The sequence below is a fragment of the Garra rufa genome, chromosome 20, assembly GCF_049309525.1.
Source record: "Garra rufa chromosome 20, GarRuf1.0, whole genome shotgun sequence".
Lineage (NCBI taxonomy): Eukaryota > Metazoa > Chordata > Actinopteri > Cypriniformes > Cyprinidae > Garra > Garra rufa.
The window spans coordinates 2,758,526-2,780,719 of NC_133380.1; the positions used below are offsets into that span (position 1 = coordinate 2,758,526).

The 22,194-nt window shown below is 33.4% G+C and overlaps 1 protein-coding gene and 1 long non-coding RNA gene across 3 annotated transcripts; one reads left to right on the forward strand and one right to left on the reverse strand.

The window, feature by feature from the left end:
- Nucleotides 1-1,536: 1,536 nt before the first annotated feature.
- LOC141293814 (RNA-binding protein 34-like) lies at nucleotides 1,537-15,125 on the forward strand. 2 transcript variants are annotated; one of them, XM_073825876.1, is made up of 11 exons: nucleotides 1,537-1,709; nucleotides 4,202-4,346; nucleotides 4,445-4,566; nucleotides 5,900-6,104; nucleotides 6,196-6,255; nucleotides 7,485-7,528; nucleotides 7,611-7,694; nucleotides 9,606-9,669; nucleotides 10,498-10,543; nucleotides 10,640-10,758; nucleotides 14,145-15,125. In XM_073825876.1, exons 1-11 carry the CDS (start codon nucleotides 1,684-1,686, stop codon nucleotides 14,430-14,432), a joined length of 1,203 nt encoding a protein of 400 aa, XP_073681977.1. In that variant the 5' UTR covers nucleotides 1,537-1,683; the 3' UTR covers nucleotides 14,433-15,125. The 2 variants fall into 2 exon arrangements, with proteins under 2 accessions (XP_073681977.1, XP_073681978.1); XM_073825877.1 differs by having other exon boundaries at nucleotides 4,205-4,346.
- A 3,609-nt stretch (nucleotides 15,126-18,734) lies between these two features.
- LOC141294222 (uncharacterized) lies at nucleotides 18,735-19,534 on the reverse strand. Its single transcript, XR_012340899.1, has 2 exons — nucleotides 19,397-19,534; nucleotides 18,735-19,314 (listed from the first exon to the last, which is right to left on the reverse strand). It is a non-coding gene; the product is annotated as an uncharacterized lncRNA (long non-coding RNA).
- Between the last annotated feature and the right edge of the window lie 2,660 nt (nucleotides 19,535-22,194).

Here is a 22,194-nt window from a genome sequence, read left to right on the forward strand (position 1 = left end):
TTTGAACAGTAAGATTCTTAATGTTTTTTTTAGAGAAGTGTCTTCTGCTCACCAAGCCTGCATTTGTTTGATCCAGAGTACAGCAAAAATTCTGAAATATTTTTACTATTTAAAATGACTGCTTTCTATTTGAATATATTTTAAAATGTAATTTATTTTCTTGATCAAAGCTGAATTTTCAGCATCATTACTGCAGTCTTCAGTGTCACATGATCCTTCAGAAACTATTCTAATATGCTGATTTGCTGCTCAAAAACATTTTTTATTATTTTAAAATCAATTATTTTATTATTAAAATTATTTTTGATCAATTTAAAGCATCCTTGCTAAATAAAAACTTAATTTCTTTATTTAGAATTAATATTAATTTATTTCTTTAGACTGACTCCAAGATTTTAAATGGTATAGTGCATAATGTTACAAAAGCCTTTTATTTCAGATAAATGCTGATCTTTCTATTCACCAAAAAATCCTGAAAAAAATGTACTTAACTGTTTTAAATGTTGATAATAATCAGAAATGTTTCTTGAGCAGCAAATCAGCATATTAGAATGATTTCTGAAGGATCATGTGACACTGAAGACTGCAGTAATGATGCTGAAAATTCAGCTTTGATCACAGAAATAAATTACATTTTAACAGATATTCACATAGAAAACAGTTAGTTTAAATAGTAAAAATATTTCACAATATTACTGATTTTGCTATAGTTCTAGACTAAAATGTAAGTCTGCAGCAGTGTATATTACTATAAAGACGATCCTAAAAAGATAAAACATCATAAAACAATGAAATCATAAAAATGCATGAAACACTGCAGAACATAAAATTATGTATATGATCAAGTAAATCAACAAAAAATTAAATTAACATAGAAAAAGAAAAAAAAAGTATACAAAAATACACATATAGAAGAAGAGCGTAATATGAAAACTAAGTCATATCTTTAAATAAACTCATAAAACGTCAAAAAAGCTAGCGGTTTTGTTATTGTCAATACGTCTGAGGGAGAAAATACGATAAACGCTGGCAGAAACACAGGAGACTTTGTCATTTTCGAATGATAAATTATTAAATACGGCAAACAATAAACTGTCAACATATTCAAGAGTCAACGTTTTCATAACACTAGATTCACTTTAAACATCAGAAAGAGAGACATGCGTGACGGATGCGATAACAAATTAGTGTTTTTATATATATTAAAGTATAAGTATAAATAAGAAGAATGATGATTAAACACTGAATAACGTAAATAATAACAGAATAAAATGTCCCTGCATCATTCTTACCTGCAGAACCGGCAACAGGAAGTGGCGTCACGAGGTCCCGCTCCGATGAGAAACAATTTAACAAACCGCAACCTCAGCAGCTCTAAAGTTAAAGTTATTAGACGTGTTTGGGTCAAACAGATGTTCAAATAATATACATGATATTTTCAATTTAAACCTGTGTTTATGGACGTGTATTTATGAATGAGAGTCATTCCGCGTCAGGAACTGATTATCAGTGTTCGTGTTTCCAGGAGGCGGGCAAACTGCGCGCACACGCGTGTGTGAGAGAAACAAACGTGTTTGTGTGCGAAACTTCAACAACGTCAATATTTAGTACCTAGTGACTACATTTCGGAAACATCTGACATATTTTTAGGATTATACACAGGGATGCGCTCAGACTGACATCATGAAGAAGAAGCAGTCTGTAAAGAGGTTTGTTTTCTCGTATGGTTTTTATAGACTGATATATGCATAATATAAACTTCAAATAAGTGCGCACTGCAATGCTACATTTGTATAATAAAATTAAAGCTTACTTAGGACTGTACTACCCTTGCTAAAAATAGTACTGTAGAGTTACTATGGTATAGTATGTGTGTGCATATAGATATAATGTAAAGAGAGAGAAATAGAAATATATATGGGCCATTCTACAGAATTGGTTGGAAAAAAAATGTATGCAAATTGTATAATATCCAAGGTACACATTTCTAGTAACTGTGCAGTTAATTCTCATATTGCATTTTCAGAAAGTTTTGGAATATTTGTCCTCTCCCCAAATTTGTCACTACTGAAACACGGTAATAATCATTTAATTAGAAGGGTTATATTGACCTGTTAATGTTTTGCTTGCGTCTAGATTGTAAATGTATATTTTTGCTATTTTATTACAACTTTTTCAAAGGTAAATCCATAGCAATTGATTTTTAAACAATATTTAAAGTGTGATTTATGAGATTTGATGCATTTTGAATGCAGTTTTTCTTTTTGGAAGGCAAAAAGTTGATCATACTGATTTCAAAGTTAAGAATGCATTGCTTTGAATATACATTGGACCAAAAACTATCGTAAGATCTTAGTTGATCATTCAGTAGACTTTATTTTTGACAAAACATCCTATGCTTTGGTAGCGACCACATCACACTACAGAATTTTAATCTATACTAAGACACCACTGAAACATACTAAAATACAAAAAAATATTGCGTAACTGTACTAAAATTGTTTATTTCCCCAAAATAAAGGATTATGTGTTCCCTTTTGTCACTGCCGAAACAATGATGACATGTTTTGGTCTTGACTGTTTACTGGGATAACACCCAAAAAACAACCAAAACTCTTCAAAAAAATGTATATGTATTCAAATGTTATGGAATAGCTCCCAAAAACGGTGTATAATTATAGAAAAATGGTATTGGGTAGTGACGTTCCTTAAAGTTACACACAGACTTTGATGGGGCCCATTGACTCAAACCTCCTAACTATCAGAGAGAGAGGGACACAGGAATATGTCCTGATCATAAATTTATGGGTTTAGTTAAAATCTGTCTCAGCCAATAGACTAAAACATATACAGTAGTGACATGAAAGTGCAGCACACTTTTATTATTATTACTATTATTATTATTATTATTATTTTTACATATGTTTCATAATTTATAAAAAAAAAATAACAATGGTAAAAAAAATATATTAAAATTATTTAAATATTTTGATAAGTTGAAATTTCGAGGTTGGGGTTTGGGATAGCCATCTCCCAAATGAAAGTACCCAATAAATGATGATTTTAAATATATTAAGCTTACTAATATTTCAATTAATAACAGAAGGATCTTAATAACAGGATTTGTTCAAAGTGCTTAAATTTTACTTGGAAAACCTTTGAAAATAGCAATATGCCTGAAGAGGTACTTAAAAAAGTGAAATATTGAAAGACAATTTAATTATAAAATATGTGTTTAATTACATATATGTGACCCTGGACCACAAAACCAGTCATAAGGTTAAATTTTACAAAACTGAGATGTATGCATCATATGAAAGCTTAATAACTATTGATGTATGGTTTGTTAGTATAGGACCATATTTGGCTGAGATACATCTATTTGAAATCTGAGGGTGCAAAAAAATCAAAATATTGAGAAAATCATCTTTAAAGTTGTCCAAATTAAGTTCTTAACAATGCATATTACTAATCAAAAATTACATTTTGATATATTTACAGTAGGAATTTTACAAAAAATCTTCATGGAACATGATCTTTACTTAATTTCCTAATGATTTTTGGCATTAAAGAAAAATCAATAATTTTGACCCATGCAATGTATTTTTGGCTATTGCTACAAATATACCCCAGCGACTTAAGACTGGTTTTGTGGTCCAGGGTCACATATATCTTTAATATCTTTTCACACAAAATTCATGCAATTTAAAAACATGATACTTTTTCGCTTATTTCAGTTAATGTCATAAAACCAGTTATGAAAACAGACGAACCGAATCAATTGAGTGAGTCATTGAATCATTTCGTGAACTGAACGATTCGCGATCCGCGTTTCGAGTCCTGATCTGAAACGAAGGTTTTTAAAAAAACGAGAATCAGATCGGCATTTTTTTAAAGAATTTGAAACAGAAGCCATTGTTTGATAAGTGATTGAAGTTCTTGAAAATCAAAAAAGTAGTGCTTGATAAGTGCTAGAAACTGTATTTTACAGTACCTGTATGAACACTGTAATAAACATCTAAGATTTAAATATGTAAATGCTTTCTAAATGTGGTTTATGGGCCAGTTCTGTAGAAAGGCCCATATTATACATAGGTTTTTCAAAGATGTTATCATCTTAAAATCCCAAACAGCATGGTATTACCACAGTACATTCGATTTATGTTGGTTTTCTGATCTTTTATCTTTGTTGTTGTTGCAGTAGTGGTGTTGGAGATGCTGGAGATTATACGGTTGGTCAGGTGTCCAGCAGCCTGTTCCCTGACAAACACAAAACTGGAGCTTTATCATCGTTATTCTCCTCCACATCATCTGCAAATACTTTAGTCTTCGTTCCTGCACCGAAAGTATGTCTGTCGGATGAGAAACATGATCGGGGCTTGTGAAATGACAGCGTTTTGGTCCTAATGTTGGTTCTTCTGTGGGTTTTTTTTTTTCTCATCAGGCTGAACCTAAAGTCACACCGGCAGCATCTGATAGGGCTGATGTCAAAGGTCAAGTTCAGGCTCAGAAACCGGAAAAGACTCCCAAGACGCTTTCAGCAGCTGAGAAGAAGATACAGGACAGGTCAGTCGTTCTCATAGTAACAGAAAATTTGGAAATAAAGGGAATTAAAAATATATATATATTTATTTATTTATATATTTATTCATTCATTCATTCAAACTTTAAAAAAGTAGTGGAAGTTAATAAAACCTCATGAAAATCATGGACGTTCACTACCAGTCAAAAGTTTTTGAACAGTACAATTTTTGTCTCTTCTGCTCACCAAGCCTGCATTTATTTGATCCAAAGTACAGAAAAAACAGTAATATTGTGAAATATTTTATTTGTTTAAAATACTTGATTTATATTTAAATATATTGTAAAATGTAATTTATTTCTGTGATCAAAGCTGAATTTTTAGCATCATTACTCCAGTCTTCAGTGTCACATGATTCTGCAGAAATCATTCTAATATTCTGATTTGCTGTTCAAGAAACATTTATTATTATTATTATCATCAATATTTAATTCTTTGATAAATAAAAAGATCTAAAAGTCAGCATTTTATTTGAAATCTGAAAAAAAAAAAAATTAAAAAGTTTGGAGTCGGTATAATTAATTTTTTTCTTTTTGGTAAAGACATTATAGAAATGAATACTTATATTTAACAAGGATGCTTCAGATTGATCAAAAGTGATGTTAAAGACATTTATTATGTTAAAAAGATTTCTATTTCAGATAAGTGCTGTTCTTCTGAACTTTTTATTCATTTAAAAACCTGAAAAAATTCTACTCTGCCGTTTTCAACATAATAATAATGTTTTTTGAGCAACAAATCAGAATATTAGAATGATTTCTGAAGGATCATGTGACACTGAAGACTGCAGTAATGATGCTAAAAAATTCAACTTTGAAATCATAAAAATAAACTGCATTTTAAAAACATTATTAAATAGAAAGCAGTTATTTTAAATAGTAAAAAAATACCTTGAAATTTGACTCTTTTTTGCTGTACTTCGAATCAAGTTCTTTAAAAAAAACTTTACAAATCTTACTGTTCAAATACTTTTGACTGATCTGGAACTTTTTTTGCTCTGTTAACTATAAGTTGTTTGCAAACAAAAACTATGTGCAAATTATTATTTTTAATAAAACCATAAATTACTCAAAATGATTTATTAGCATGTAAGTCAGTTTATTTTAAAATAATATATTTTTTTTAATTAATTGCACAATAGTACAAATAATTAAATTTAAAAGTATAAATGCATTTTTGTTCCTTATTCTGTTTTATTTTATTTTCTGTGTCTTATTTTTTTGTTTGCTTGTTTTATTATTATTATTATTATTATTAATATTATTATTATTATTATTATTAAACATTAATCATAACCGAAAATGTTAAAATCCACAGAGAGAGCGCTCTACAGAATGCAGATGATGAAAGACAAACAACTGCGAAGAAAGTCAAACGCAAGCGTCCAGATGTGACGGATGAAGCGACAGAAGTTGTGCAGCCCTTCAAACAAAGAAAAACAGTGAAGAACATGGCAGAGGAGCGAATCAAAATGAAACGAACCGTGTTTGTAGGAAATCTGCCTCCCAGCTGCACAAAAAAGGTCCTTCAGTTATAACACACAGCTTAAAGAACAAAAAAGAATCTACATTGATGTTTCCACTAAAATCCTGTGTTGTGTTTTGTTTTTGCAGAATCTTTTGTCTCTGTTCAAGCAGGCTGGAGTTATCGAGTCGGTCCGCTTCCGTTCAGTGGTTCGTCTTCTGCTCTGGTCATTATTTGTCGAGTTGAGGTCAAAAGTTTATATCCTCCTTTCAGAATCTGCAAAATAAGAGGGATCAAACAAAATGCATGTTGTTGTTTATTTAGTACTGACCTGAAGAAGATATTTCACATACAAGAGAAAATAATAGTTGATAGTAGTTCAAAAGTTTACATCCCTTTGATTCTTAATACTGTGTTGTTTCCTGAATGATCCACAGCTGTGTTTTTTCGTTTAGTGATGATTGTTCATGAGTCCCTTGTTTGTCCTGAACAGTTAAACTGCCTGCTGTTCTTCAGAAAAATCCTTCAGGTCTCACAAATTCTTTAGTTTTCCAGCATTTTTGTGTATTTGAACTCTTTTAGATAATGTCTGTATGATTTTGAGATCCATCTTTTCACACTGAGGACAACTGAGGGACTCATATGCAACTATTACAGAAGGATCAAACACTCACTGATGCTCCAGAAGGAAAAAACATGCATTAAGAGCCGGGGGTGAAAACTTTTGAAATTTGAAGATCAGGGTAAATGTAACTTATTTTGTCTTCTGGGAAACATGTAAAGTATCTTCTGTAGCCTCAAAAGGGCAGTACTAAAAAAAAAAAATGATATTTAGACAAAATAAGAAAAATATACACATCTTCAGTCTGTTCAAAAGTTTTCACCCCCCGGATTTAAATGCATGGTTTTCCTTCTGGAGCATCAGTGAGTGTTTGAACCTTCTGTAATAGTTGCATATGAGTCTCTCAGTTGTTCTCAGTGTGAAAAGATGGATCTCTAAATCATACAGTCATTGCTGGAAAGGGTTCAAATACACAAAAATGCTGGAAAACCAAAGAATTTGTGGAACTGAAGAACAGCAGACAGTTTAACTTTTCAGGACAAACAAGGGACTCATGAACAACTATCACTAAACAAAAAAACACAGCTGTGGATCATTCAGGTAACAACACAGTATTAAGAATCAAGGGTATGTAAACTTTTGAACCATTATCAACTATTATTTTCTCTTGTGGACTATTTGTAAACATCTTTTATGTGAAATACCTTATTCAGGTCAGTACTAAATAAACACTAACATGTTAACATTTTATATGATCCCTCTTATTTTTCTAAAGTAGTTAACATTTTGCAGATTCTTAAAGGGGGATGTTAACTTTTGACCTCAACTGTATATCATTATGTCAAGTTTAACAGTTTTAACAGAGGTGTTTTGCAGGTAGGAGATGACCCGACTATGTTGCGTAAAGTAGCGGCAATCCAGTAAGTGTAGCATCCTGTAGTAAAGAGTTTAGTGTGAGTGATAATGACAATTAAAATACTGATTTTGCCTCTTCATTTCTAGGAGGAAGGTTAATCCCAAAAAACAGAATATTAATGCCTACGTCATCTTCAAAGAAGAAGCGGCAGCCACTGACGCTCTAAAATGGTATGAGTTTATTTACAGTATTGACTGTTGAATGGGTGCCGTCAGAATGAGAGTCCAAACAGCTGATAAAAACATCACAATAATCCACGAATAACCCACACCAGTCCAGTCCATCAGTTTTTATTTTGTGAGACAAAAGCCGAAACAAATCCATCATTAAGACATTTTTAACACAAATACGAGCCCATAATCCATAATAGCACTTCCTCCAGTGAAAAAATGGTCAGATCAAGCAGTTTATAAACCAAAAAAGATCAGATTTTGATGTGAGGGACAACAGGAGGTGGACTTTTTCAATGGAGGAAGAGTTATTATGGATTATGGACTCATATTTTAGTTAAAAACGTCTTCATGTTGGATTTGTTTCAGGTTTTGTCCTCTGCAGTGAATGGGTGCCGTCAGAATGAGAGTCCAAACAGCCGATAAAAACATCACAATGATCCACGAATAATCCACACCACTCCAGTTCATCAGTTAAAATTTTGAGAAGACAAAACCCAAAACAAATCCATCATTAAGATGTTTTTAACTCAAATACGAGTCCATAATCCATAATAACGTGTCCTCCAGTGAAAAGGTAGTCAGATTAAGCCCCATTTACAAGACAAAACAGCTCAGATTTTGATGTGAGAGACAACAGGAGGTGGACTTTTTCAATGGAGGAAGAGTTATTATGGATTATGGACTCCTATTTTAGTTAATAACGTCTTAATGTTGGATTTGTTTCAGGTTTTGTCCTCTGCAGTGAATGGGTGCCGTCAGAATGAGAGTCCAAACAGCTGATAAAAACATCACAATAATCCACGAATAACCCACACCAGTCCAGTCCATCAGTTTTTATTTTGTGAGACAAAAGCCGAAACAAATCCATCATTAAGACATTTTTAACACAAATACGAGCCCATAATCCATAATAACATGTCCTCCAGTGAAAAAATGGTCAGATCAAGCAGTTTATAAACCAAAAAAGATCAGATTTTGATGTGAGGGACAACAGGAGGTGGACTTTTTCACTGGAGGAAATGTTATTATGGATTATGGACTCATATTTTAGTTTAAAACGTCTTAAGGTTGGATTTGTTTCATGTTTTGTCTTCTCAAGATGTTAACTGTTGGACTGGAGTGGTGTGGATTACTTGTGGATTATTGTGATGTTTTTATCAACTGTTTGGACTCTCATTCTGACGGCACCCATTCACTCCAGAGGACAAAAGCTAAAACAAATCCAACGTTAAGACGTTTTAAACTAAAATACGAGTCCATAATCCATAATAACACTTCCTCCAGTGAAAAAGTCCATCTCCTGTTGTCTCTCACATCAAAATCTGAGCTGTTTTCAACTGTTTTGTCTTGTAAACGGCGCTTAATCTGACCACTTTTTCACTGGAGGAAGCGTTATTATGGATTATGAACTTAATGTATTTTAGTTAAAAACGTCTTAATGATGGATTTGTTTCAGCTTTTGTCTTCTCCAGATGTTAACTGATGGACCGGAGTGGTGTGGATCACTTGTGGATTATTGTGATGTTTTTATCAGCTGTTTGGACTCTAATTCTGACGGCACCCATTCACTGCAGAGGACAAAAACTGAAATTAATCCATCAAGACGTTTTTAACTGAAAAAATAACGGTTCCTCCTGTTGTCTCTCATATCAAAATCCAGCCACAAATTTGTTTAGAGCTGTTTTGGCTTGCAAACGGTGCTTGATCTGTGCAGATTTCTCTCCTGATTCAGACCAAACCACTTTTTCAATGGAGGAAGCGTTATTATGGATTACAGAGTTGGATTTAAGTTCAAAATGTCTTAATGATGGATTTGTTTTGGGTTTTGTCTTCTCAAGATGTTAACTGATGGACTGGAGTGGTATGGATTACTTCTAATATTGTCGAAAACATTTGATTCTTGTGCAGGAACGGGAAGGAGATCGAGCCGGGTTTTCATATCCGAGTGGATCGTGTCTCTAAAAACAGTGGAGTAAGTGTCCTTAAAAGATTACTCCACTTCCGTCCCCGTTGTCATCCAAGATGTTCATGTCTTTCTTTCTTCAGTCATAAAGTAATTGTTTTTTAAGGAAATCATTTCAGGATTTTTCTCCATATAGTGGACTTCTATGGTGCCCCGAGTTTGAACTTCCAGCTTTAAAGAGCTCTAAACGAACCCAGCCGAGGAAGAAGGGTCTAGCTTTGCCTGAACTCTCTGTATTCCAGTTCAAGACAGTTAGGGTATGTCAAAAAACTCCCATCTCATTTTCTCCTCCAACTTCAAAACCATCCTCCATCGCTGCAGAAGTGCCGACCCAGTGTTTACAAAGTGAACATGCAAAGAAGGTCAAATGGCCTTTACAAAAAAAGGTAAAACAGCAATGTAGGACGATTTTGAAGTTGGAGAAGAAAATAAGATGGGAGTTTTTTGACATACCCTAACTGTCTTGAACCGGAGTACACAGAGTGTGCATCACAGAGCTAGACAAGTACAGAAATGGTACATTTCTTAGAAAATAACCGATCGTTTTGCTAGATAAGACCCTTCTTCTTCGGCTGGTATCATTTAGAGTCCTTTGAAGCTTCATTTAAACTGCATTTTGGAAGTTCAAACTCATGGGCACCATAGAAGTCCACTATATGGAGAACATTCCTGAAATGTTTTTCTCAAAAAACAATATCTTTATGACAGAAGAAAGAAAGACATGAACATCTTGGATGACAAAGGGCTGAGTACATTATCTGTAAATTTTTGTTCTGGAAGTGAACTCCTCTTTTAAATGTGCTTGTATAATAATCCTTTTTAAATTTTTTTTTTTAGCAACATGATCATAAAAGGTCCATATTTGTGGGAAATTTACCATATGGTGAGTAACAGTTTTGTAAAATCTTCCTATAGTGCGTCACACATCTTCTGTGACTCCGCAGTCTCTCTTTTAACATTTTGTTTGTTTTAATGGCAGATATAACGGAGCTTCCATTACGCGAACACTTTGAGGAGTGTGGGAACGTGGAGGCCGTGCGTTTGGTGCGAGACAGAAATTCTGGGAAGGGGAAGGGCTTCGGCTACATTTTGTTTGAGGTAAAGCCTACTGTTTCATATTTGATGAGAACGCTTCACCTCACATATTATCAACATGATCAACCTTTATTCTTAAACCTTTTTCACACACAATCTACTCCATGCATTTCATCTTATGATTGTTTTTATCCAGTAAAAGCTCTTTTAGTATAATTGTACAAACCTTCAGCAGGTGATTCACATGTCTTTTTGCTGTCAAATCTTGACTGGTTTTGATCAAGTAAACGGTCAAGTAAACATTAACATTCAGCTAATGTCAGCTAAAAGAGGAACAGATGAACCAACTCAAGTCATTTATGCTAGATCCGCTCCGATTGATTCAAACTCGTGACTTCGATCATTCATCAAATTAAAAGAGTCGTTTATTTTTGAATTTCGTCATCATTTGTAACAATTTTAAAAAGCATGTGATTCACTTTTTCAAAGTGCTCCAATCGAATCGCGAATCATTTGATTTAGAGTGGAACGGGTTTGTGAATCAGTTAGTGAATTGAATGATTTAAATAAAATGATTCACGATAAAGCGTTGATCATGAATCATTTCATTCAGATTGGAACTTCAGGGCGGGTTCGCAGATCCTTTGCTTTGGATTAGAACTTTGGAGCGCTGATCGTGAATCATTTGATCCAGATTAGAACTTTGGAGCGCAAATCATTTGATTCAGATTGGAACTTCAGAACGCAATTCATTTGATTCAGATCAGAACTTCAGAACGCAATTCATTTGATTCAGATCAGAACTTCAGAACGCAATTCATTTGATTCAGATCAGAACTTCGGAGCGCAAATCATTTGATTCAGATCGGAACTTCAGAACGCAATTCATTTGATTCAGATTGGAACTTCGGCGCGCAAATCATTTGATTCAGATCAGAACTTCAGAACGCAATTCATTTGATTCAGATCAGAACTTCAGAACGCAATTCATTTGATTCAGATCAGAACTTCAGAACGCAATTCATTTGATTCAGATCAGAACTTCGGAGCGCAAATCATTTGATTCAGATCGGAACTTCAGAACGCAATTCATTTGATTCAGATCAGAACTTCAGAACGCAATTCATTTGATTCAGATCGGAACTTTACAGCGCAAATCATTTGATTCAGATCGGAACTTTACAGCGCAAATCATTTGATTCAGATCGGAACTTTACAGCGCAAATCATTTGATTCAGATCGGAACTTTACAGCGCAAATCATTTGATTCAGATCGGAACTTCGGAGCGCAAATCATTTGATTCAGATCGGAACTTCGGAGCGCAAATCATTTGATTCAGATCAGAACTTCAGAACGCAAGTCATTTTATTCAGATCGGAACTTTAGAGCGCAAATAATTTGATTCAGATCGGAACATTGCAGCGCAAATCATTTGATTCAGATCAGAACTTCAGAACGCAAGTCATTTGATTCAGTTCGGAACTTCAGAACACAAATCATTTGATTCAGATCGTAACTTCAGAACGCAAATCATTTGATTCAGATCGGAACTTTAGAGCGCAAATCATTTGATTCAGATCGGAACTTTAGAGCGCAAATCATTTGATTCAGATCGGAACTTTAGAGCGCAAATCATTTGATTCAGATCGGAACTTTAGAGCGCAAATCATTTGATTCAGATCGGAACTTTAGAGCGCAAATCATTTGATTCAGATCGGAACTTTAGAGCGCAAATCATTTGATTCAGATCGGAACTTTAGAGCGCAAATCATTTGATTCAGATCGGAACTTTAGAGCGCAAATCATTTGATTCAGATCGGAACTTTAGAGCGCAAATCATTTGATTCAGATCGGAACTTTAGAGCGCAAATCATTTGATTCAGATCGGAACTTTAGAGCGCAAATCATTTGATTCAGATCAGAACTTCAGAGCGCAAATCATTTGATTCAGATCGGAACTTCAGAACGCAAGTCATTTGATTCAGATCGGAACTTTAGAGCGCAAATCATTTGATTCAGATCGGAACTTCAGAACGCAAGTCATTTGATTCAGATCGGAACTTTAGAGCGCAAATCATTTGATTCAGATCGGAACTTCAGAACGCAAGTCATTTGATTCAGATCGTAACTTCAGAACGCAAATCATTTGATTCAGATCGTAACTTCAGAATGCAAATAATTTGATTCAGATCGTAACTTCAGAACGCAAGTCATTTGATTCAGATCGTAACTTCAGAACGCAAATCATTTGATTCAGATCGTAACTTCAGAACGCAAATCATTTGATTCAGATCGTAACTTCAGAACGCAAGTCATTTGATTCAGATCGTAACTTCAGAACGCAAATCATTTGATTCAGATCGTAACTTCAGAACGCAAATCATTTGATTCAGATCGGAACTTCAGAACGCAAGTCATTTGATTCAGATCGGAACTTTAGAGCGCAAATCATTTGATTCAGATCGGAACTTCAGAACGCAAGTCATTTGATTCAGATCGGAACTTTAGAGCGCAAATCATTTGATTCAGATCGGAACTTCAGAACGCAAGTCATTTGATTCAGATCGGAACTTTAGAGCGCAAATCATTTGATTCAGATCGGAACTTCAGAACGCAAGTCATTTGATTCAGATCGTAACTTCAGAACGCAAATCATTTGATTCAGATCGTAACTTCAGAATGCAAATAATTTGATTCAGATCGTAACTTCAGAACGCAAGTCATTTGATTCAGATCGTAACTTCAGAACGCAAATCATTTGATTCAGATCGTAACTTCAGAACGCAAATCATTTGATTCAGATCGTAACTTCAGAACGCAAGTCATTTGATTCAGATCGTAACTTCAGAACGCAAATCATTTGATTCAGATCGTAACTTCAGAACGCAAATCATTTGATTCAGATCGTAACTTCAGAATGCAAATCATTTGATTCAGATCGTAACTTCAGAACGCAAGTCATTTGATTCAGATCGTAACTTCAGAACGCAAATCATTTGATTCAGATCGGAACTTCGGAGCACAAATCATTTGTTAACATTAGGATTTCAGAGAGATTTCGTAAATCTTTTTCCTGATATTTTTTTCTCAAACTGTGGAAAACATCAAATCATTACTACAGTAGTTATATAAAAAAAAAAAAAAACTATGCACAAGCACAAATTCCTTAAGAATAATAACAGTGGTTTTACTATAGAAAATGTGTTGGATACTTCGTAATACTTTAGTAGTAATACTTCGCATGTGCTTCACTTTATTTTTTAATTAGTATATTTTTATTACTTTTTTTTATTTATTTTTTTATGGGAGACATTGTTCGATAAGTGAGATCTCTGATTGAATAAATAAAAAAATAGTGCTTGAAGTCCTTAATAGTCCTGGAATTTCATTACAGTATCTGTACGAATCTTGGTGGTAAAGCTCACTGAATCGTTTCCTTCTGTTTCAGAGCCCAGATTCTGTAATGCTGGCATTGAAACTCGACGGATCCAGATTACAAGAGAGAAGGATCAGGGTGAAACGATCTGTGAAGCAGGAAAAAGAAAAGAAAACTCCTTCAGGCCGACCTTCAGGATTCAAAGGGCAGAAGCAAGAATTCAGAAATAAGAAGAAAGGAAAGAAACCAACACAACCTTCATCGTTCAAAGGAGAGACGGCAGATCCTACTGCCAAAAGTGGCAAAGGACAGAAAAAGAAATTTAAACACAAGAAAAACAAACCTAATGTTCATATCTAATGCTTGTGCTTATATTTTACAAGTTTTGTGTTCTTATGTCACAAGTAAAAATGTGATTAAACACACATGTTTCTGTCTTTTTATTTTGTAACAACCCATAACATTGTTAAATGTGTCCCTTCAGTGCAAAAGTTTGATTTTGGCATTGGTGTAGACAACGGCAGACATTATTTGTTTGATCAAAATTATTGTTAGGAACAATTTAGAAGTGTCTGATATTGGTAGAGACATGTGTAAACTCTACAAACCTTTGAAAATCATAACAAGCGATGACCAACATTGAAAACTATAGTTCTCTCCTTAAATATGAAGAGATCAATCGATTCATGAGTTCATCCAAATTTCACAAAAAGCTTATGGATGTATTTATAATACAAGTCAGACATTGAAGTGAGTTGCTGTTTTCGTCTCTTCTGATTCATTCACTTGTTTGCCATTTTGATCAGATTTATTAATGTTCATCTCATTTTGTAAGTAACTTTTCTTTCTGTTTTAAAGATGTTTTCTTTGGATTGTTTGACTACTCAAAAGAGAATATAGAAAATAGAACTTACTTATATTTGTGTTTCCTGCTAGCTAAATTTCACATACAAAACAAAACAATGTCTCTAAACCTCTTTTCTTTATTCAAAGTTGATCTAGACAGGTACATGGAAACTATACAACATTCTGTTCATCTTAAAGCAGTGAAAACTAATTCTATATTCATCCTATATGTCTTTATAGGGTGAAAAAAAAAACAATGGTTACTATAGTTCAACCATGGATTTGCTACATTAACCATAGTTTAACCATGAAATTTGTAGTAAAACTGGTTTTACAAAAAGAGTTAATTTTGTATTTGTATTCGGGATTTGTATTTGTGTGTTTTTCCTTTGTTTATTTATTTTTTTTTTTTTACAACTGTACTGCCTTGATGGTCTAATGTCTTGTACTGTTTAATAAAAAAAAGAAAGAAAAAAAACATTTGTTATACTGGCTCCGAAGTTTAGATCTGAATCAAATGATTCACGCTTCGAAGTCCTGATTTGATCATATGATTCGTGAACCATGCTCCAAAGAGCCGATCTAAATCAAATGATTTTTAAACCCCAACGAGTTCCGATCTGAATCAAATGATTTGCGAACCTGACACCGTGTTCCCATCTGAATCAAATGATACGTCATCCGAAATACCGATCTAAATCAATGATTCACAATCCGAAATTCCGATCTGAATCAAATGATTCGTGATCCACATTCCAAAGCCCGATCGATCTAAATCAATGATTCACAATCCGAAATACCGATCTAAATCAATGATTCGCGATTCAGGCTCATAAGTTCTGATCTAAATCAAATGATTCGCGATTCGGGCTCCGAAATTACGATCTGAATCAAACGGTTCACGAACACCACACCAAGTTCCGATCTGAATCAAATGATTCGCAATCCGAAATTCTGATCTGAATCAAATGATTCGCGATCCAAAATTCCAATCTGAATCAAATGATACGTCATCCGAAATACCGATCTAAATCAATGATTCACAATCCGAAATTCCGATCTGAATCAAATGATTCGTGATCCACATTCCAAAGCCCGATCGATCTAAATCAATGATTCACAATCCGAAATACCGATCTAAATCAATGATTCGCGATTCAGGCTCATAAGTTCTGATCTAAATCAAATGATTCGTGATTCGGGCTCCGAAATTACGATCTGAATCAAACGGTTCGCGAACACCACACCAAGTTCCGATCTGAATCAAATGATTCGCAATCCGAAATTCTGATCTGAATCAAATGATTCGCGATCCAAAATTCCAATCTGAATCAAATGATTCGCGAACCTGCACCGAAGTCCTGATTTGAATTGTTTCCAAACCCTTCAGAATGGGATTTTGGAGCGCGAAAATCTGTTCCAAAATTCCGATTTAAATCAAATGGTTCAAGCCCCAATCTGAATAATGAAGCCCAAACATTCATTTTAAGATCAGGACGGAGCGTGGATCATTCAATTCGCAAAATGATTTGCGAACCCGTTCCCGATCTAAATCACAAAAACGATTCGCAGAATGTACTTTGAAGATCTAAATTAAATGATTCACGATCTGCGCTCCGGAAATCCTGATCTGAATAATGATTCGCGAAACATCATTTCAGATCAGGACTCGGAGCGCGGATCATTCAATTCGCAAAATGATTCACGAACCCGTTCCGAGTCCCGATCTAAATCATAAAAACGATTCGCAATATGCACTTTGAACATTAAATCTGAATGAAATGATTCACGGTCTGCGCCGAAATTCTGATCTGAATCAAAAGATTTCGCGAACCAGATCGGGACTTTGGAATCATTCAATTTGCGAAATGATTCACAAATCCGCTCCAAAGTTTCGATCTAAATCAAATGATTCGCAATACGTGCCTTGAAGAATAAAATTATTCGTAATACGCAAAGTTCCAATCTAAATCAAATGATTTGCGATACATAATTTGAAGTACCGATCTGAAACAAATAATTTGCGTTTCGGTTAGAGTGCTTCGAAAAAAGTTAACCATTTTGCGAATGGTTCAACTGATTATGAGTTTCGAAAAGCAGTTTCTTTCACCTACACTTGCTTTTTATTACAAGCGATGTCGAAATTCTAAAATGGCTTTTTGATCTAGTTTTTTGCTAGTGAATCGCTTAAACTGATCAAAATTACGAGCTTGAATCAATAGGAGCGGTTCCAGCGTAAATGACTCCCTAACTGAATCGGTTTGTCTGGTCCTCAGATTTCCAGGTCTTCAGCCATGTTTACACAACACTTAGCAAATAAATAAGACAATAAATTTAACTAAATAAGAGAAAAAAAATGTTTACAAATAAAATATCAATATTTTAATTCCAAAGATAACATCCAACACAAATCTAGGAACATATTCAGGTGAGGTAAACGGTTTACTGCTAACTAACTTGCTACAAATGACTCGCGGAGGAAGATTGTTTTGGTCATCGTCACGTGAGTTGTGCTTCGGCGGCGTGATTCGACGCGGATGAATCTGATGATTGAGGCGCAGCGCTGATAGTAATTACAGGTAATCATTTTTTTTTAGCGCGAATTTCACTAACGACATCAAAACGAAACGAAAGAACGACGGATAGCTGTAAATATATTGTCTTATGAGCAGGTAAGAGCTTAATTTATATGTCGCGGTTGTTTTGACTTGTTGAAATCAGTTTTAAAACGTTACAAAAGTTTTTCAACGATCGACATGTTAGATGTAACGAACGATTTGTATCGTGTCAGATAACTACCTTGCCAATGCTCTTTGTAGACAGACCAAAAGCAGAATTATTTAGGATTGTTACAACATGGATAATTGACAAACAAGCAGTAATAAAATGCTTATTTTGTAAAAGACCATTTTTGAAGAAGAAATTCATATATTTATATAGTGTGAAGTCTGATATTTGAGAAAATATAAAGGGTACATAACTAATTATATTATGTTTTTTGTTTGTTTTTGTCCTATGGCCTGACATAGCAAAAATTAAGAAAAAAAAAAAAACTCTTAATAATATATAAATACCAAGAGTGGGATTTAATTTAAATTTTAGACACGTATTTACATATATTATGTAATATGAAATCATAATTAACATAATTGTCCCCATCACTTGTTTAACAAATGTTAAGACAATTTTGACAACTAAATTTGCTGTCTTCTTTTCAAAATTGTGGATTATTAATTATTAATAATATAATATATATATAAAGTATATTTATGAACTAATTAGTGCTGTTCAAATGATTGCATTCAAAATAAAAGTTTTTGTTTAAATAATGCATGTACTGTGTATATATATATATATAATATCTTATGAATAGACACACACATACAGCATGTTATGTAATATATAATTTATATGTATATAAGTGTTTAATGTATAAACATAACATTTTTCTTAAATATATACATGCATGTGTATTTATTTATACATAATATACACACTTATATTAAGAGTTTTTATTTTAATTGTTGTTTTTGATTGCTTCCATTGTCCTCTTTCGTAAGTCACTTTGGATAAAAAAAGCGTCTGCTAAATGTCTGAATGTAAATGCGTGACTAATCACAATTAATTGTTGCCCAGAAATAAAATGAATATCCGGTTCGATTACTAAATGCTGTCTGCAGTGTTAGTTTATGATGTCTAATGAATTAATATTAATGGGCAAGTGAAGTTTGTCATCATTTTTAGATGATCTGTTGCTTTAAATTGCAATTGTGCATCACAAAAATCTAAAAGCAGCACATAATGGAGGCACATGAGTGACTGACACATTGATTTTTGTTTATTTTGGAGTTAAAAAAGAGAAAACTCTCCCCTACTTGAAACAGAGCACCTTTAAACGTGCTTCATATCCCACAAAACCACATTAAACGTCTCATAGCCTTTAAAAATAACTTAAATACATGAACACAGATAAATGACAGCAGCGCGTCCCTCGGCTGCGTTCGGCGTTAGTCGATGACAGACGAAGGACACTGTAAACATCCCGTCCACATGTTGATTTCTTGCATATTTCATGATTTTGTGAAGCTATTGTAAGTAAAACAAATGAACTGGTCATGCTTTTCTGTCATTCAAATACACCGAAAACACGTCAACTTCAAAAGGACAAACTCAGAAGCTCAAATTCAAAACAAAACTTTTTTTTTTTATATGACATTTTATCCTAAACGCTTCTTTTAAATCCGTATGTGTGCGTTCAGTGTTTGAGAACTGGATGGAAAGGGCGGGACAGAGCCATTTGACTGATTCGAAGCAGACAGGAAGTGATGTCACAGAGCTGCCCGGAGGTCTCCTACTCGATGTCGTCGTCACTGACGCTCTGAGCGCTGACGATGCGCTGCACAAAGCGTTAGAGGACAGAAGCATTAGATTTGCAGTTGGGAATTTCAGATTTGTATTGTATTGCAAACGTGTGTCACCTGACTGATGCTGGGGAGTTTGGTGAGGAGCATCTGGAAGACTGGAGGAGGAAGCGTTTGCTGCAGGACCTGCAGGAGCTGCTGCGGCTGACCGCACACGGCGATCGCGTTCGTCAGATGATCCACGCCTTTCTCGTAGTCGCCTGACAGACAGACAGAGGGTTCATATCAATATAAAAGTTCGTAGAGATGGCACGAAATGAAATTCTAGGACTTTTCTAGAACTACATTTTTGAATTTCAAGGACTTCATTCAGAGAGCTCACTCAAATTCTAAAGTATTACAATGTATACTTCACTCTGAAATCCAACATTTCTATTTTTAGTTTAACTTGCCCTGTTAAAATAACAAACTAATAAAAATATGTGAAAACTAATTCAAAATACTAATAAAAATAAGTTAAAAAAATTTACTAAAAAAAATGACTAAAACTGCAGTGGGAAACGGAAAATATAAAAATGAAAACTAATTCAAAATATTACTACAAATAAGGAAAAACTATATAGATGTTTAAAAAATGAATAAAATTGACAAGAAGGCACAAAAAACTAAAACTTTAATAGAACATGGAAAATATAAAAATGAAAACTAATTCAAAATATTACTACAAATAAGTAAAAACTATATAGATGTTAAAAAAAACAAATAAAAATGACAAATGCACAATTTTACTTTAATGGAAAGCGGAAAATATAAAAATGAAAACTGATTCAAAATATTACTACAAATAAGTAAAAACTATATAGATGTTAAAAAAAACAAATAAAAATGACAAATGCACAATTTTACTTTAATGGAAAGCGGAAAATATAAAAATGAAAACTGATTCAAAATATTACTACAAATAAGTAAAAACTATATAGATGTTAAAATCTAATAAAAATGACAAACACACAAAAAAATAAAACTTTAATGGAAGACAGAAAATAATAAAATGAAAACTAATTCAAAATACTAATAAAAATAAGTAAAATAAAATAGATGTTACACGAATAAAAATTACTAAAACTGCAGTGGGAAACGGAAAATATAAAAATGAAAACTAATTCAAAATATTAATAAAAATAAGTAAAAACTATATAGATGTTAAAATCTAATAAAAATGACAAACACACAAAAAAATAAAACTAATGGAAGACATAAAATAATAAAATGAAAACTAATTCAAAGTATTACTAAAAATAAGTAAAAAAAAAAAAATATATAAAAAAACTTAAGATATATAGATATATCTTATATACAGTATATATATTATATATCTTATGTATCCTATATTAAAAAAACGAAAAAAAAAATGACAAACACAAAAAAACTAAAACTTTAATGGAACACGGAAATTATAAAAATAAAAACTAATTCAAAATATTACTAAAAATAAGGTAAAATATATAGAATGTTAAAACGGAAAAAAAACTAACTTTAATGGAACACGGAAAATATATTTAAAAAAAAAACTAATTTAAAATATCAGTAAAAATAAGTAAAAACTATATAGATGGTCCGTGTACTTTTTCGTTCATTCATTATTCAATTTCGGAATGAAAGATGAAATTTAAAAAAGGGTGCAGCTTGGTTTTTTGTTTAAAAGAAAAAAAGCAGAAATGGCTGTATTTTGTTTTCCAAATGTATTGTTGTCATCAAATAATAATAATAGAAAATTGGACGCATTTCCGATCGTTTTTTAATTTGTAATATTTATTTGTACATTTATTGTATTTCATTTGACTGATCATATCTTTACCCGGAAGTAAATTACACCGTCGAGCGGGTATCAATTATTATTGTCTAGTATCACTAAAAATGCTACTAAGATCCATATTACTATCACACGAGCCAATGGCAATTAAATGCACGGATGCATAGTCAGATAATGAATGAAATACAACTGTTCACGAACAGAAGATTGTGACTCATGCTGCATACGCAATGACAATTATGCCTACTGTAAATATAGATATACAACTACGATTAGAGTTGTTTGCATAAAATGCACCGTGAATTTCACACGTTTGCCTAGATGTGATAGGCTACAATTTATCTCCATTAATACTATTTTCTCAATTCTGCTCATATATTTTCATTTACCTTACATCAATTGCTCGATCAATATTATCATCACATATTTTACATTTGTAACTGTAGGTACCACAAACAATTTAATATAGCTAAGTTTGTGTATTTTTACAGGTAGTAAAATACTGTGTGTGCTGCTTATAAACACCAGAGAGATAATGATTCATGAAAAAGATGGTCTTTCTTTACTCATCTCACTTGCACAAAATAAATGCAGTAATAGAAAGTACAGAAACGCACAAAATACACTGAAATACACTGGGAATTATATGCATTTAAAAATTTTGTTGAAATCATCCCCCCGGATCTTCTGCATCCACTCAGCCTGTACGCATGCAGCGTCAACGGGGAATGCGAAGAAACGAAGACCTCCATGAAACTGTGTTTTATTGACAAGTGGTTAGGTTTAGGGGCAGGGGTTGGGTTACGTGCTCGTAAATGTGTCTGTTGTGACTGTTTGCATTGAAAAATCACACCCCAATACATATGCAATAATGGCAATATTATTACCCAATAGATCATTTAATCATGACGATAAAATTCACAGTGCCTTTCGCGTCAGCTTATTGACGCCAAGGGTTTCTTATTTAAAGTAGTGAGGACCCTGCACGTCCAAAAATGACGCTGAAGGGGTACCCTGTGCGTCAAAATGCGACGCCAAAGGCCAAACGTCAATATGTGACGACTTGGGAGTGAGACTGTGTTGCGCGAGCGCACATTCAGCT

Coding starts and splice junctions, on each gene's coding strand:
- LOC141293814 (XM_073825876.1), top strand. CDS start 1,684: ATGAAGAAGAAGCAGTCTGTAAAGAG. Junction 6,105..6,195: donor CTCCCAGCTGCACAAAAAAG/GTCCTTCAGTTA, acceptor TTGTTTTTGCAG/AATCTTTTGTCTCTGTTCAA. Junction 10,759..14,144: donor TCGGCTACATTTTGTTTGAG/GTAAAGCCTACT, acceptor CTTCTGTTTCAG/AGCCCAGATTCTGTAATGCT.